Source organism: Staurois parvus, unplaced genomic scaffold (genome assembly GCF_062004578.1).
Source record: "Staurois parvus isolate SC_StPar_1 unplaced genomic scaffold, SC_StPar_1.0 ptg001008l, whole genome shotgun sequence".
In the NCBI taxonomy this organism is placed as follows: Eukaryota; Metazoa; Chordata; class Amphibia; order Anura; family Ranidae; genus Staurois; species Staurois parvus.
The window spans coordinates 1,123,960-1,141,418 of record NW_028318804.1 but is presented as its reverse complement, the minus strand read 5'-3'; the positions used below and the strand labels follow the sequence as shown (position 1 = coordinate 1,141,418).

General features: G+C 45.4%; 1 protein-coding gene and 1 pseudogene across 5 annotated transcripts in view; both read left to right on the top strand.

The window, feature by feature from the left end:
- LOC149441274 (uncharacterized) overlaps positions 1-10,716 on the top strand; it is an 81,465-nt gene extending 70,749 nt beyond the window's left edge. For all 5 annotated transcript variants that reach the window (XM_089657538.1, XM_089657537.1, XM_089657540.1 and 2 more), the window contains 8 exons: positions 519-626; positions 1,976-2,063; positions 2,502-2,609; positions 2,683-2,781; positions 3,807-3,884; positions 4,947-5,081; positions 6,662-6,767; positions 9,426-10,716. In XM_089657538.1, the coding sequence (XP_089513664.1) occupies positions 519-626; positions 1,976-2,063; positions 2,502-2,609; positions 2,683-2,781; positions 3,807-3,884; positions 4,947-5,081; positions 6,662-6,767; positions 9,426-9,597 (894 nt within the window). In that variant the 3' untranslated portion in view covers positions 9,598-10,716. The remainder of the gene's footprint in view (positions 1-518; positions 627-1,975; positions 2,064-2,501; positions 2,610-2,682; positions 2,782-3,806; positions 3,885-4,946; positions 5,082-6,661; positions 6,768-9,425) is intronic.
- Positions 10,717-15,628: 4,912 nt separating this feature from the next.
- Positions 15,629-15,785, top strand: LOC149441273 (U2 spliceosomal RNA; annotated as a pseudogene).
- The last annotated feature ends 1,674 nt before the right edge of the window (positions 15,786-17,459 follow it).

Here is a 17,459-nt window from a genome sequence, read left to right as displayed (position 1 = left end):
CATAAAAAACACAACATAGTGGCTACTTTAAATGTGAATGATGGAGCTTTAACTAATGTAAAGTAAACCTCCTCTTGTTGTTCCACTGGACAGTCATCCGTTGGAAACCCAACGCGTTTCAGATAATTCTCTTTCCTCAGGGGTATATAACAGAGGAAGATGACAAAAAAGAGATTCATCCTAATTGTACAAAACATGACAAGTGTAGCCATGATGCAAATTAAAAACAGCCTGTCATTGTCCACCAACACCCAACACTAACACCCGATGGTAATGGAACCTCCAGCCAGCCAAGAGAGCACCACGCTGAGGTCACCAGTAGAAACTGATCTAGTTCAAATGCAGTATGTAAGATTTCCGGCGTGAGTAAACTGCAAGGTTGCCCATGAATGTTGAGTGGCAACGCACTATACCAGAACATTTTTAGTGAAGTGTTTTGATGGGCATTTTTGTTTTGGAATGTTCTATCTCCTTTTATTTATGATAAATTAGAATACAAAATTGTCTTCATCTTTCAGTTAAAAACCCAAGATGGCTCAGAGTATCTGATTCACCACGACTCTGAGATGATCACAAATGATTGGTTCAATGCACTAAATAAATGTACGGGCAAAGATGCACACATAGTAAGTATTCCTCGTTATGGCAGCTCTTCTGTTCTATTTCTGTCATAACCATCACCTTTGCTTACTTTCTATTAAACTATATGTCTGTCTACCTGTCACCCTGCCTCCCTAATACCCTGTACCCATAAGGGCCTTTCACCCTGCACCCCTGTCCTACCTGTCAACCTGTACCCCTGACATATTGTGATCCCACTCTTCTTTCTGCCTGTCAAGGTGCACCCAACAGCCTGTATCCCTGACAGCCTGTCACTCTGTACACCTGTCTCTCTCTACCTTTGACTCCATGTCACTTTATACTCCGTTCTACCGGTCAACCTGCTCTCCCAACAGCTTGTCACCTAGCTGTCTTTCTGCCTGTCCTACTGCACCCCTGTATCCCTGACCGCTTGCCACCTTGTTCTTTTTCGGCTTGTCACACTACACCCCTGTATCCTTGATAGCCTGTCCTCTTGCTGTTTTTCTGCTTGTCATACTGCACCCCTGGCAGCCTGTCTCCCTCTACCTTACACTACGTTCTACCTGTCACCCTACACACCTGACAGCTTGTCACCTTGCTGTCCTTCTGCCTGTCATACTGCACCCCTGTTTCCCTGACAGCTTGTCACCTTGCTGTCCTTCTGCCTGTCATACTGCACCCTTGTATCCCTGACAGCCTGTCACCTTGCTGTCCTTCTGCCTGTCATACTGCACCCTTGTATCCCTGACAGCCTGTCACCTTGCTGTCCTTCTGCCTGTCATACTGCACCCCTGTTTCCCTGACAGCTTGTCACCTTGCTGTCCTTCTGCCTGTCATACTGCACCCTTGTATCCCTGACAGCCTGTCACCTTGCTGTCCTTCTGCCTGTCATACTGCACCCCTGTTTCCCTGACAGCTTGTCACCTTGTTGTCTTTCTGCCTGTCATACTGCATGCATGACAACTTGTCACCTTGCTGTCTTTCTGCCTGTCATACTACACCCCTTGTCCCTGACAGCTTGTCACCTTGCTGTCTTTCTGCCTGTCATACGGCACCCCTGTATCCCTGACAGCTTGTCACCTTGCTGTCTTTCTGCCTGTCATACGGCACCCCTGTATCCCTGACAGCTTGTCACCTTGCTGTCTTTCTGCCTGTCATACGGCACCCCTGTATCCCTGACAGCTTGTCACCTTGCTGTCTTTCTGCCTTTCATACGGCACCCCTGGCAGCCTGTGGCCCTGTCCCTTTGACCTCCTCCCTTCCTGCACTCCTTTCTGCTGGTCATCGTGTACCCCTGTTCTTCCTCTTACCCTACCCTCCTGTCTGACACCCCGGACTGACCTCCCATGTACAAAAAAATAGAGTTTCCTGATAGTAAATTCTTGTGTTTCAGCCCTTTGATAACACCTCCGAGAATGAGACAGAGTCATTGCAGGAATTTGGCTCCACAGAGAAGTTGGGAATGAAAGATGAAAAAAGAGGTAAAGAAATCTAACTTCAGTGTTTGACTTGATAACTCTGGCAGATTAAAGCCCTCAGGACATCATGCCCACCAAAGTATAAACTAACAAATTTAACCTTTAGTGCCTGGCGAGGCCCCCCAGATCCTAGGCTCAGGCTGTATAAAGTGATCTGACTTCTGCCCAAGTTGACACTAAGCACTGGTTGTCTCCATGCTCCAACTCCATCTATTAAATGCCATGCTGCCATTCGGCCAGCAGATCCCGGTTTGAAAGTTGAAAGTCATGGAGGTGGAGCTCAGTGCCAGGCTAAGAGGTCCTGTATACAGCATCCTGGGCCTAGGATCCGGTGTCCTCCATACCCGCAATGGAATGGCTTTGAGGAGAAGCACAGTTACTTGCAAGCACCACAAGGTGCTGGATCTTTAAACAGAAAGTTTACTTTGATATTCCTTTTAGTTACAGGACAGAACAATGACAGTGACCGCAATGTTCGAGCAAAACTCCGAAAATTCCTTCTGAGGAGGCCCACATTGCAGTCCCTCCGAGACAAAGGATATATTCGAGGTAAGGCATTATAGCAAGTGACAGAGCCGAGCTTCCACACTTCTCCTCGCTGAACATCTTTCTTGTCCTGCAGATCAAGTGTTCGGCTGTCACCTTCACCATCTGTGTGATCGAGAGAAAAGGAGCGTGCCGCAATTTGTCAGCAACTCCATCCAAGCCGTGGAGAGAAGAGGTGAGATAACTTACGACCATGAATCAGTAGCAGAATTAAGGATTGTTGGTAAAACTTGTGAAGATTTTCATTGCTGTAGAACATACAGCTGGCCATACACTGTGAAAGTTATAGCTGGTTCCTTATGAACTGGCCAAGTGGCCACCTCCCGTTTTGACATTCTTTGATTGACAAATAGTTTTTTTGAACAGCGACTGCATCCAAACAGATGCAGCTGCTGTTTGCTTATCCTTACAGCCAGGGCTGCTGACCTTCTGAATATAATAGGCACAGTGGGAGATTCATCTATTTGCGCTATTTAGCATGGATGGAGGAACCTGTCCTGTTTGTTTTTTTTTTTTCATTCAGCCTGCAGGCTAGCTGTGGCCATCTTTATTCTATTTAAATATTTAAACTATTATCTTGCAGAGGATTCAACTGACCACACAAACAGGGCACTGCTCTTCCCAGCAATGGCCCCAGTACCAAAATTCTCTCCAAGGTCATCCAAATCCAGCTCTTCTGTTAGCATGCAATGTTACTGTAGGTCAATATCATGTCTGGGGCTCAGAGATTGTAGTGTCACTGTATGCCCACATCATGTCTGGGGCTCAGACATCCATCTCTTCCAATGTCTTCTACATGCTCTACCTCAACATCTTCCACGTAATCTATGGAAACATCATCCTCGTCCCCTACGTTTACCTCCACTATGATATCTTGTGTATTCTATGTCGGTCTCCTTTATGTCCGCATTGTCTACTGTGATATCTACTACATTGGTATCATCCATGTCTGCGATGTATCTCCCCTCTGTCTTTTATGTCTATTTCATCTGTGTTCTTCATGTCCTTTCTTCTTCCTTTATGCCCCAAATTTTTCTGTCGATCTTCTGTCTCTATCCTCTCTGTTGATCTCCATTACAGGTGTGTTCTACGGTGATCTCGTACATTCTTTACATCTGTGCTATACCCACATCTCTAGTCATCTGTGGGGTCTTGGGCTCACACCTGACATTTACCATTCTTTTATCTTTTTTTATCCAGGCTTGGACATTGATGGTTTGTATCGGGTTAGTGGAAACCTGGCCATTATACAGAAGTTACGTCACAAGGTGGATCAAGGTGAGAGAATTGCACTTCTCCTTTATCCTTCTAAAGCAGGCTATGTACATTACAGGCCCATTTTATAACCTCCCTTTGAGTTACTGGCAACTAGAAGTGTGAAACTGAGTGGAAGCTTAATCTGGGCTATAAAAAGCAAAAAAAATCCTCCTGCTCTGATGAAGGAAGTGGACCCTACTAAAATAGCTGCTAACACTCTGTGCCCATTCCCAACCAGTGTCTAAATAATAATAATAAAAAATAGTGTAGCGCTTCTAAATGATATAAATAAAAAATACAATATAAATAAAAATACAATATAAACATACGATATCGTGCAAAAACACCCAAAGTGCCTCAGTCACCTAAGTGACTAATGAAGGTGATAACCATATAAGAATAATAAACATATATAAATGTGACAACTAGATAATGTGTTGCGGTCACCTCAGTGACCTAAAAGATGTGACAAATCAAGACCCTTTATATAAAATGAGAACAGAAAACGTGATAGTGCCACTTCAACTCATATATAAATATACTAGATGCTCAAAAAGTCCATAGAAAGATTGATGAGTGTTTACATGTAAACATGCAATGTGCTTAAGTGCTTGTAATTCATGAGAGTGTCAGCTCACTTCTTTCACTCTGGCTGCAGTGCCTCCTCACCTCCTTTCCGTGACCCCAAAGGGCCAAAAAACCTTTAGGATCACCCTAGATCCTTCTCAATACCGGTTGATATCAATCCTCCTCAGTGTTTCTCCAACACCACCTCCTGGTTCCTCTGAATAGGTATTCTGCAGAATATGCTCTCACCACACAAGTGAGCAATAAAAAAGATCCTCCACAGTGTAGTATTTATAGGCAGAAAACCTCTTTATTTAAGAAAAAGTATAAATCCACTCACATTTCCTTTCAGACCCCTTCTTCTCCTTATGTGTGGGTGTTCTGCATGCATGCAGGACGTCCTGGGTGTGCCATGATATCTGGGCTATGCTGCTAGAGGAGATGTAAAGTGTGGGACCTACTGAAAGAATCCGTACTTGGCCCAAATATCACTGTCATTCTTATTATATCTTTTAGATGAGAACTTCAGCTTGGAAGATGGAAAATGGGAAGACGTCCATGTCATCACTGGGGCCCTCAAGCTGTTTTTCCGGGAATTGCCAGAGCCCCTCTTCCCCTACAGTCATTTTACAGATTTTGTGGAAGCAATAAGTAAGAAAACTTACCCCGTTCTACCTCCTACGGATTCGTAGCCAAATCAAATGTTCCCAAGTAGTATTGTTGAGGAGAAAGGTAGTACAAGGTCTGGGCCTGTAATGTGAGAGGAGCAACAGTATAGGATATATGTACAACAAGCAGATTGTGTCCCGAGAGGAATCTTGATGCGGGTCTGGGCCTGTAGGGTGATTAAAGCATGGTATGAGGTCCAGGCCTGTATAGTGAGCTTGTTGCAGTACAAAGTCTCAGGCCATATAGTGAGGGAAGCCATGATATGGAGTCCTTGGAGTATACGGTGAAGGGGAAGTACTAGACCCCACACTACAATTCCCCCCACCATACTGGTCCCAGACCCAGTACTGCACCTTCCATACTCTCAAAATGTATACTGCAATTCCCCTTGACATACAAGTCCCATTCCCATTACTATAGCTCCCCATACACACCCTGAATTTCATACTACAGTTCCCCTTACCATACAGATCCAAGACCCAGTACCCCAAACTCCATACTACAATTTCTCCCACCATACCAGTCCCAGAACCAGTACAGTACCTCCCATACATGCCCTGAAATTCATACTACAACTCACTTGTAGTATGATTTATGGACCTGACTGTATATGTTATGGGGAATTGAAATATGGAGTTCAGGGTGTGTATGAGAATCATAGTCTGGAGTCTGGGATCTGTATGATGACAGAAATTGTATTGGGTTTTGGGGGTGGGAGTCGCAGTACTGGATCTGGGGTTCATGGCGAGTATTGGAATCACTGGGTCTGGGATCTGTATAGTGTGGGGGATTGTAGCATAGGTCTGGCCTTTTATAATGATAATGTTGATCTATTGTACAGCTTACTACATACAAATATCAGGAATTGGGGCTTTAATGGCACCAGAGTTACCAAGCAAAGATTTTGTTAAAAATATTTATTTATAGTTGCCTACAATTGGTAAAAGACTATATTTTGTAGCAAGAGCTCCACCACTAACATCCTCCCTCATTTCTCACCTCACCAAAATGTGATGTACCATATTTACAATGAAAATATCTATTAATGAGATCAGCTTTGTAGTGATATTGAGCATTTAATATGATAGTATCAGGATTTTATATTTTCGACTTAAACCTATGCAATGAGGCGAGTCCAACCAACAATTAAATCCCAAATCAAGTCCTTCTGTGTGGGTCTATTCCCAATCACTCTGAAACGTCTGGGATGTTGGTAGCGGTAAGTTCAGTTTATTATTCCCAAACGCTTAGTAAGTTATAGTTGAACTGTGTGGATAGGACAGATTTTCATCAAAGCATTTTATAGCAGACTGAGGAATATTTTCACATGGCTATGTTGAGATTACATGAAAAAATTTACAATTCACTATCTGGACACAAAAATAGCTTATTTTGTAATTTTTTCGAACAATCTAAAGAATTTACTCTGTTTGCAATATTTTGATACAAACTTGAAAAGTAAAAAGGTATAAAATGGGGCGTCCCAACTTAATCTGTGTTCATAATAGAGAAAGTTAATCCTGGAAAAAAAAAAAACATTCTCTTGTTCATGTCTACAATAGAACTGACTGACCAGAGCCAGAAGCTGCGCCGTATACGGGACCTTGTCCAGTCGCTACCTTCACCCAACCTGGAGACCATGAGGCTGCTCTTCCGACACCTGTGCAGGTGAGCTGCTGAGGGCCCAGAAGAGACTTATGGGAGGGGACCCAATGTGATGTCCAACCAAAACCTTCTTTAGAAAATAGCTTAGAGCAGGGATCTCCAAACTTTCGAAACAAAGGGCCAGTTTTCTGTCCTTCAGACTTTGAGGGGGCCTAGCTGTGGCCAGTGGGATTAGTTCATGTTCTTGCATCAATGGGAATCATAGTGTTCCATCTTTGGTATTAGGGGAAGGAATTATACCCCATCATTGGTGTCAATGACAGGAATTTTGCCCCTTACTGTCCCCAGGGCCGGATAAAGGCAAGCAAAGGGCCACAGTTTGAAGACCACTGGCCTAGAGGATAAAAGGGCTCTACATAAAAGTGGACATGTGTGAACGGCGTACAGGAATTAAAGGCGCGGTGGCTGGCTTGTATGAGGGGATGCCATAGACGTATATGCAGCCGCACTGCTTCATCTGTTGCAGCCAACAGAAATCAGCAATGTTGGCAACCAGGGGGAGCGGTTATAGCATCCCCTGTATAGGCTGAGGCTGATAGACTCAGGTATGGTCATAGGAATGAGGTCACATGCTCCCATACCCTGGAAACGTCACAGAGGTGAGGTCACAGGCTCGCCCATACTTGAAACACCACGTAGTTTTACTGATTACCACAAAGTACAAAGCGGTGGGGGAGTGCAGGCAAGAGGATAAGGGGCTCTTTACAGAGGCACTGTCACTACACTGTGCATGGACAAGTTCTCACTTTCTCTCTAAGGCCTAACTTCAGGTTTTAGTGAAATTGAAATAGTTCAATTTGACCAAGCTGGTCCAAATGAGCTATTTATGTATGCAGGCGCATTGCCTACGAGTACTGTATAAACTGTATGTAGCTTCAGCTACATACAGTGTGTTATGGTAGTGGGACCGAGACATCCTGCCCTGCTCCTGGAACAAAACAGAGTTGCTGCTCAGCCATTCACAGAAGGCTTTGTATTCGATGAACGAATAGAAAGCTTCCTCCGATTGGCTGAGGTGGACAGATAACATCACAACCTCTGCCTCAGCCAGTCAGAAAAAGCCTTTGTATTGATTCATAGAATACAAAGCTCTCTGCGATTGGCTGAGCAGCGCTCAACCACAAGGCAAACAAGGCATTTGCCTAGGGCGGCATTTTTCAGGTGGGCAGCAGTATGTTATCAGAGGGCAGCGCTGTCCCCCGAAAAAAAGGAAAGGAAGAAGGGACATGCTGCATGGAGACCAGGTGGTGATAGAGGCTGTGGGCTACTTGATGGTCAATGCAAAGCCTGACTCTTGTTCTCGGGGAGCTGTGAAAGTGAGTGTCTTATCTTTTGCTGGGTGCGGGTGGGGTTGCCATTGTATGGGTGGTGGTGGTAGTGAAAGGCTTTCTCGGGTGGGGGGGCTGGGGTGTTGTTGGTCACTGTCAGCCTCTCTTCGCGGGGGAGGGGGTGTTGGTTGGTGTTAGGATCTCTCTGTGGGGGGGGGAGCCAATGTTTGTGTTGCCTAGGGCAGCACAAAATCTAAATACACCACTGGCTCTACCCGACTCGATTTTGTTTGGGAAACAGAATGGGAAGTTCACATCTCGCTGCCATAACGCAACGTCGTATATTATTATTATTATACAGTATTTATATAGCGCCAAAGGGTATGCTCAGCGCTGTACAGTAGCAAGGGGGACAGAACATGAGACAAGACGTAACAATACACTACACGAAGGGTTTGAGGGCCCTGCTCTTTCGAGCTTACAATCTAGGAGGGAGGGGAAGGTGGTACAGGAGGAGATGGCTGTGGGGGATGGGGTGGTGGGAGGAGTGGAGGAGGTTAGTGGTTAGAGGTCGGGTGTTAGGGGAGGTTGGGGTAGGCTTCCCTGAAGAGGAGGGTTTTCAGGGTGCGCCTGAAGGTGAGGAGGGTAGGTGACAGTCTGATGGATTGGGGTAGGGTGTTCCATAGGATTGGGGAAGTCCTGGCGAAGTCCTGTAATCGGGTGTGGGAGGAGGAGACCAGGGAGCTATCGGGCTTGGGAGGAGGAGACCAGGGAGCTAGAGAGTAGGAGGTCCTGTGAGGAGCGGAGGGCACGGGTAGGGTAGTACTTGGGTATCAGGTCAGTTATGTAGTTCGGGGCGGCATTGTGAATGGATTTGTAGGTCAGAGTTAGCAGTTTGAATTTGATGCGTTGGGCAATCGGGAGCCAATGAAGGGAGTGGCAGAGGGGGGAGGCAGATGTGGAGCACTTGGTGAGGTGGATGAGTCTAGCCGCTGAGTTTAGGATCGACTGGAGTGGGGATAGTACTTTATATAGCTGGGGTTACATACAGTTTATACAATGCACACAGCTATCTGTTATTGAAGAAAATATCTCATTTTGACCAGCTTGGTTCAAACAAACTATTTCAACTTCACCAGAACCTGGAGTTAGACTTTAAATGCAATGAGTTAAATTGGCCTATTGGAATCTGCTAAAGTCAACCCCAGTATAAGGTGGATTTTGACTGGTAGCTCAAACGTGACTGAATAACACCAGCTAAAGGGACAATCTGGGACCGGTAATACAAACAGCTTCCTCGTAAAGATGGAAAATGTGCTGAATGCAGTGCACAGGACAAAAATAGAAAAAAATAAAAATCGCATCTAATTTTCACTTTTTTCCATTTTTGTAGTGTTATTGAACACAGAGACTTGAACCGGATGTCTGTACAGAGTGTTGCCATTGTGTTTGGGCCAACGCTGCTGAAACCGGAGCAGGAGGGTGGCAATATCGCCATGTACATGGTATTCCAGAACCAGATTGTAGAGCAGATCCTCAACCAGTACAAGTATATCTTCAGCTGATGGTGTGACGAGGACGCTCAGAGACCGAGATATGAAGGCGCAGGACCGCCGGAGGATGTCTTCTTATTTAATGTGTATATATATATGTACAGACTCTATAAAGAAATGTGAGATTTTAGAGGGGTCACATTCCACTTCAAGAGTGGTTACAGACTCCACATATTATATTGTCCTTCTCTGTTGGAGGCGCTTTGTGCCATATAAATGGGTCTACAAAACATCTGCATATGCAAGAAAGCTGATGTCTGATTTCTGGGTACATTCCTAGCCGGGTTTTACAGAAATGTACAAACTGGCGCAGTGCGCCTACGATGTACACTCATTGCTTTAGTAGAATACATCTGCTGAGTTCACTCCAAACACTGAATCAAGTCTGAAATATAAGTTGTAAAAATCTGGTCTTCACTTCTATAGGAAATCATGAAAGTTGCCACAGACCCCTAGCTGCCTGGCCCTCTCCTGCAGTGGTACATTGTCACTAAGCCAGAACATGGACGCAGCAGTCTGGAGGGACGTTGAAACTCCAGATCTGTGAATTTGGTCTGGGTATCACACAATAAACTACAGTTGGTGCCAGGGGCGGACTGACAACTCAAGGGGCCCCTGGGCAATAGGGGATCATGGGGCCCCTGTGTCCTTGCCCAAACTCAAAAAAGCCTATGAAAAAGGTACCAGGGGCATCTTATGGGGCCCCCTACTGACCCCGTGCCCTAGGGCAGTTCCCGAGTTTCCAAATGGTCAGTCCGCCCCTGGTTGGTGCCTGAACATGGCAATGAGCATTTTCAGAAAGAAAAGGTCAGCAACAGTAACCTCCAAATTCAGATTTCCTTTTGTATCTCTGGGATTGCTATGTTTTCTAATATTCGCTCTCTGTCAGAGCAGAGATGTTGGTTCAGTGTCAGGCCCCAGTAGAGGTTGTCCTGTCTCCTGCCTGAGCTCAGGCCAGAGAACCAACACACTCCTGAGGTTGCTGGGGGAGGTGTAAAAGATTTAATACTAAGGCGCCATGCACACTGGACGGTTTACACTGCTCTAAGAGGGGGCATCTGGCAGTTTTTTGGAGGATTTTGTTTTCTGCCAATAAACATCAATGTATCAATAAATAACTTAAAGATTCTGCGCTATAGTGTGTATCTGACTCCCTAACATAAAAGTATCAATAAAACATGATCAGCCGCCTCAATATTGCAGGCAACAATACATTAAACAATAAAACATAAAAGTGCAGTGCTACAATTAACCAAAAAAAGTGAATGAAAATATGTGGAATAAATAAAAAGTCCAATTCACATGCGAAGGAGATATAACATGAAATAAGCCCCTCTTTACCCCCGGTTCACATGTATGCGGCCGTGCGGGCCGCGTTTTGCACTAGCACGAGAGCCCATTCATTTGAATGGACTCCCCTGCCCATGACACGCAGGGAAAGAAGTCCCTGCACTTCTTTGGAAAACACAGCCCGCACCGGATCCTCGGTTCCCAGTACGGTTGCATTTTCCAGTGTGGGCGGCATGCCATTAGAACTAATGGAACCAACAAGAAATCCCTGTGCTCAAATCCCAACAGCTAGTGCATGCATTTATCCATTAGGTGCTAAAGGGGTGTAACCACATATTAACACTAGAAATTCTGAGGACCCTCTGCACACTGGTATATACCCTTTCAAGCAGAATATGCAATAAATAGGGATATATAGTTCACACATATTGCAATACATGCTTAAGCTGGCCAACTGCATCAAAGTAGTTGTAGTGTGCAGAGGGTCCTTCAGAATTTCTATTAGAAATAATGGCACCCGCCCGCGGGTCCGCAATTCTCTGTGCGGGTGGTGCGGCTGCACGGATTTTCGTGTGGATCCACAGTGGCACCACCCGCCCAGATGTGAACCTAGGTTAACTGGGACATCAATGGTGTCATGCATGCTTCAAATCTGGTCAAGAAGATGAAGAAAATCCACCAACACCCAAAAAATTCTCTCTTACCGGACCAAATTGGCCCCCAGTTAAGGACGGGTCAAAATGCGCAATGCAAATTCCAGACGCATGCCATGGACCTGGACACTTTATGACATCAAAAGGATCGAACTGGCCCCCAGTGATAGATGGATAAACACCCGTTGGATAATTCCAAAAACTAGCTGTAATCTGGGCAATTGTACAGCTCCAAACTTTTACTCCAAAAATTGAACAGAGAAAATGAACCTGCAGAAAATATTTATCCTCATAGAGGACACACCCATTCAAAAAACTAAGAAATCCTCATAGTGTAGTAAATTCAAAAAGATTTATTGCCCCAAAGCATAATATAAAACGTACATCAAAGTAATAAAACAGCAGGTCACCATAAAGATGGATGATAAGTTTCAAACCAATGAGATGGCCGCCACATTCCGGTACGTGCTGATATCACGTGCTCTGGCTCCTCCCTACGTGTTTCGTCATCGGTGACATCGTCAGGGGCATGTAACGTCGCACTTTTATGTTTTATTGACCAATGTATCAATGCAAACATAGGCATTTAGAGACAGAAATAAAAAACCACTGCCAGTGTGTCCAGAAGCAGAGGCGTTTTTGCAGTAAAAACAGCTTGACATATCTAAACGTGTGTTAACACTAGGCATGTTTAGCTCTTCAGCCTTAATTCATTATTCTGGCCAATTAAAGGATAAGTTAACCTTTTCTCAAAAAAAGAAATCCAATTTTTTTTTTTTTTGCAGGCAAATGTGTATTCACTATTTTTTGTGTTAGGAGCCTATAAAGCATTGCACCAGCGATCAGCAGATCGCTGATGCCATGCAGGTCTCCTGCAGACCTGTCAGTGTATTTGCGTGCTCATACCTCATATGGGTAAGCCGATACTGACAGGGAGAATCAATAAACTTCTATGGCGCTCACAGCACTGTGGCAGTTCATTGAGAATTACAAGCTGACAGCCGCAAAGGCTATCGGAACTTGTAGTTCCCATTCACAGAATTCTGTGAATGGATGATGCGTCTGGTCGGGCAGAGCTCCACGCAGCTGTGTTTTTTCTTTTCAAGTTTGACAGCTAGATGGGGGAGGAGATGCAGCTGTCAAATTGGGGGGGGGGGGAGAGTGGAGGTCAGTCCTTTCTTAACAAGTTACACCCTGAATATGGGTGTAACATGTAACAAAAGGTGAACTTATCCTTCAAAACAATTAATAACCAAGCACTTGGCATGTCTAAAACTCATGGAATGCATATGCCAAGAACACAGCTGCCAGGAGAAAAGATATCTGAGAGGAGATAGCAAAATGTCCAGTGTGTATGAGACCTTCAGAGAGAAGCCATACAGAGCACAGCAGAGCAGAGGCATCCCTAGGGTTGGTGTCACCCAGTGAGGTAACACTTGGTGACACCCCCTCCGATCATCCCCGCAGAATGGATCGCATCTGCGCATTGGGGAGCCTAATGGATCGGACTCCGATCCATTATGCTCAATCTGCAGATCCGCAAATGTGTACCTTCTCAATGGCACACAAAGCCACAAATGTGTACCTTCTCAATGGCACACAGCCACAAATGTGTACCTTCTCAATGGCATAAAAGCCACAAATGTGTTCCTTTTCAATGGCACACAAAACCACAAATGTGTGCAAAGTATAATATCCAAGTGAAAGATATTACACCAACATATAAGGAAAAAAGAAATTCAAAAACAGAATCACTGAGTTGGAAAAAGGATTCCCCCTCCTAAAATGACTTGTAAATTCAATCAGGTGTAGCCAATCTTCTCAATGGCACACAGCCACAAATGTGTACCTTTTCAATGGCAAACAAAACCACAAATGTGTACCGTCTCAATGGCACACAAAACCACTTGACTTTCAACTGTGATCAGCTGTGGTCATTTTGACTATCTCAGCATGAAAAGAGCTTTCCTGGAGCATTTGAGTCCCTTGTAGTGCAACTGGAGCAATCGACTATGGGTGGCAAGGCACTGATAAAAGATCTCCGGGATAAAGTTGTGGATCGGCACAAATAAGAAAATGGATACAAAAAAATTCAAAAGGCTTTTATCAATGCCTAGAAGCACAGTGAAAGGAAAAACGCAGAGCAGGGCACCAGGTCAGCGTGAATAAAAACAGCTGAACTTTTTTTCAAAAGGCACTTCCATTTGAATAGTCCACAAACAACAACCTGATCAGGTGCAGTGAGCAAGGACAACTGTCTCCAAATCAGTGGAGCCGGCAATCACTGCAGGGAGTGAGGAGAGACCCACTGGAGATGGAGGTACACAGCGTCCCTCCGAGCGCTCCCGCCGACTAACTGGGGTGTTTGACAGGTGCCGTAGATGACAGGTGGGCGGGCTGCAATGAGTTTCCAAGGCTCCACCTCCTTTATCAAACAGACCCACCCCTGGAACAGCACGGAATATAAAGGCTGTCAAATCAGCAGGAACCAATAGGGGGGAGAGAAGTAGAAGGAGTCGAAGGACCAGAAGAAAGGAGGGAAAACACCGTAGGGGGATAGTTTTAAAATTCAAATCAAACTGGATCAAAGAAAGAAGACTGCAATGGAGAGAGAGAGAGAGAGAGAGAGACTCTTATTATTTTTAATTATTAACTTAGATATTAACCAGTTAATAATAATAAAGAGTATCCCAATTTGTACTAGCTAAAAATGAGAGGGGGGGGGGGATTGATTTTGATTGATTAACCAGTTAATAATAATAATATAAAGTATCGCAATTTGTACTAGCTAAAAATGGGAAAGAGAGAGAGATATTAACCAACTTTAACCAGTATGTTCAAAAAGTATCCCCATTTGTGCTAGCTAAAAATGAGAGAGAGATCGATCGATCGATTGATCGATCGAGATGTCTACCAACCAGTATGGTCAAAAAGTATCCTAATCGGTGCTAGCTAAAAATAAAAGAGAGAGATGCAAATTAGGGTGACCATGGTTTTTTGCAATTGGATCAGAACACTCTCCCTAAGTTGCAGATGTGACTTTTCCTGAGTGTAGTACTTCATCTCAGCCACTAGATGTCAGACTTTTCCTGCGTGTAGTACTTCATCTCAGCCACTAGATGTCAGACTTTTGGCCTTTTGGCTAAGATCAAGTGTAGTATCTGTTCTTATCAGTGTCCAGTGGGGGTGCTCCCGACCATTCTAGCTTTGCGGGGATGGTTGTTGTATAGTACCCTCACTGCAATGATGGGGGTCCGGAAGGCTAGTACCGGAGGGACAGAAACCGGGGAGCGCCACGAGTTTAGCTGGGGCCTCGGGAGTAATTCCTCTGGGAAGACTGGAAAGACCCAGTACCTCCTGATTTGGACGGATCTACCTTGGTCTGGCCTGGGGCTGGGGACGCAAAAAGTCCGCAAACTCAGTGCCCCCTGGGGAAGACGCTCTCAGGGGTGTCACTAGTAACACTTGGGTGTGGGACCCCACGGTGTGAAGATGACACATGGCCACTGTTTTTCACCTCTTTTTGCACAGCGCCCTAAGGACCAGGTCTTTTGGCTAAGTCCAGGGCAATTTTTGCTACGGGCCTCAGGGCCTGGTCTGTGCACGATTCGGCACGGTACCACTTTTTTATTTTTTCTTTCTCTTATTTATTATGCACTTACCCACGTTTGTCACTTTTTCTTTGCCTTATGTGTGTGTTTTTCACGGATGGAGGGTGTGGGTCCTCGGGCCTACCCTGAAGTCTAGGGGGAGGATGTGTGGCCATACGGTTCCTTCCTCCCCTGATCCCTAGGAGGCTCTTCTTCGGGAGAGCCTCCTTGCCTAGTACTGGATGTCCGGCTTCGGCTGGGCATAGGGAACGGTGGTCCACCAGGCCTTTTGGCCAGGAGGACCAATTGGGAACCTTGTCCCCGTCAGGAGCTTCGTGCCCCGGGGGATCAGGGTAAGCGGTCCAAGCCCCTTTAGGGGTAGGACACAGCACACCCCTAAGTGCACTTTTTCGTGTGGTGTTTTGCACTTGCACTTTATTTGTGAACACTTTCGGGTTTTTTCGTTATAGTTGCACGTTTGCGGACTTAAAAAAAAACTAGATGTCAGACTTTGCTTCTCGGCCTTTTGGCTAAGATCAAATGTAGTATCTGTTCTTATCAGTGTCCAGTGGGGGTGCTCCCGACCACTCTGTCTTTGTGGGGTTGGTTGGATAGTACCCTCACTGGTATGATGGGGGTCCGGAAGGCTGGACCGGAGGGACAGAAACCGGGGAGCGCCATGATTCGTTCTGGGGCCTCGGGAGTAATTCCTCTGGGAAGGCTGGAAAGACCCAGTACCTCCTGATTTGAGCAAGCTACCTTGGTCTGGCCAGGGGCTGGGGACGCAAAAAGTCCGCAAACTCAGTGCCCCCTGGGGAGACGCGCTCAGGGGTGTCACTAGTAACACTTGGGTGTGGGACCCCACGGTGTGAAAATGACACATGGTCACTGTTTTTCACTTCTTTTTGCACAGCGCCCTAAGGACCAGGTCTTTTGGCTAAGTCCCGGGCAATTTTTGCTACAGGCCTCAGGGCCTGGTCTGTGCACTATTTGGCTCGGTACCACTTTTTTATTTTCTATTTATTTATTTATTTAATTTAACCACTCCCAAGTTTTGTCACTTTTTCTGTTCTTATGTGTGTGTTTTTCACGGATGGAGGGTGTGGGTCCTCGGGCCTTACCTGAAGTCTAGGGGGAGGATGTGTGGCCCTACGGTTCCTTCCTCCCCTGATCCCTAGGGGGTTTTCTCTTCGGGAGAACCCCCTTGCCTAGTACTGGATGTCCGGCTTCGGCTGGGCATAAGGAACGGTGGTCCACCAGGCCTTTTGGCCAGGAGGACCAAATGGGAACCTTGTCCCTGTCAGGAGCTTCGTGCCCCGGGGGATCGGGTGAACGGTCCAACCCTTCCGGGGGTAGGACAAACACACCCCTAAGTGCACTTTTTCGTGTGGTGTTTTGCACTTGCACATTTTTTGTGAACACTTACGGGTTTTTCGTTATAGCTGCACGTTTGCGGACTTAAAAAAAAAAAAAAAAAAACTAATGTCAGACTTTTCCTGAGTGTAGTACTCCTCACATCCAATAGATGGCAGACTTTTCCTGAGTGTAGTACTTCATCTCATCCAATAGATGGCAGACTTTTCCTGCGTGTAGTACTCCTCACATCCAATAGATGGCAGACTTTTCCTGCATGTAGTACTTCATCTCAGCCACTAGAGGTCAGACTTTTCCTGAGTGTAGTACTTCATCTCATCCAATAAATGGCAGACTCTTCCTGAGTGTAGTACTCCTCACATCCAATAGATGGCAGACTTTTCCTGCATGTAGTACTTCATCTCAGCCACTAGAGGTCAGACTTTTCCTGAGTGTAGTACTTCATCTCATCCAATAGATGGCAGACTCTTCCTGAGTGTAGTACTCCTCACATCCAATAGATGGCAGACTTTACCTGCATGTAGTACTTCATCTCAGCCACTAGAGGTCAGACTTTTCCTGTGTGTAGTACTCCTCACATCCAATAGATGGCAGACTTTTCCTGCATGTAGTACTTCATCTCAGCCACTAGAGGTCAGACTTTTCCTGAGTGTAGTACTTCATCTCATCCAATAGATGGCAGACTCTTCCTGGGTGTAGTACTCCTCACATCCAATAGATGGCAGACTTTACCTGCATGTAGTACTTCATCTCAGCCACTAGAGGTCAGACTTTTCCTGTGTGTAGTACTTCATCTCATCCAATAGATGGCAGACTCTTCCTGAGTGTAGTACTCCTCACAGCCAATAGATGGCAGACTTTTTTAAGTTCACCCACTTACAAAGAAATTAAGTGTCTATATTTTTATAGGTGTATTTTAAATGATAGAGACAGAATATCAGCCAAATATCCAGAAAAAAACATGATA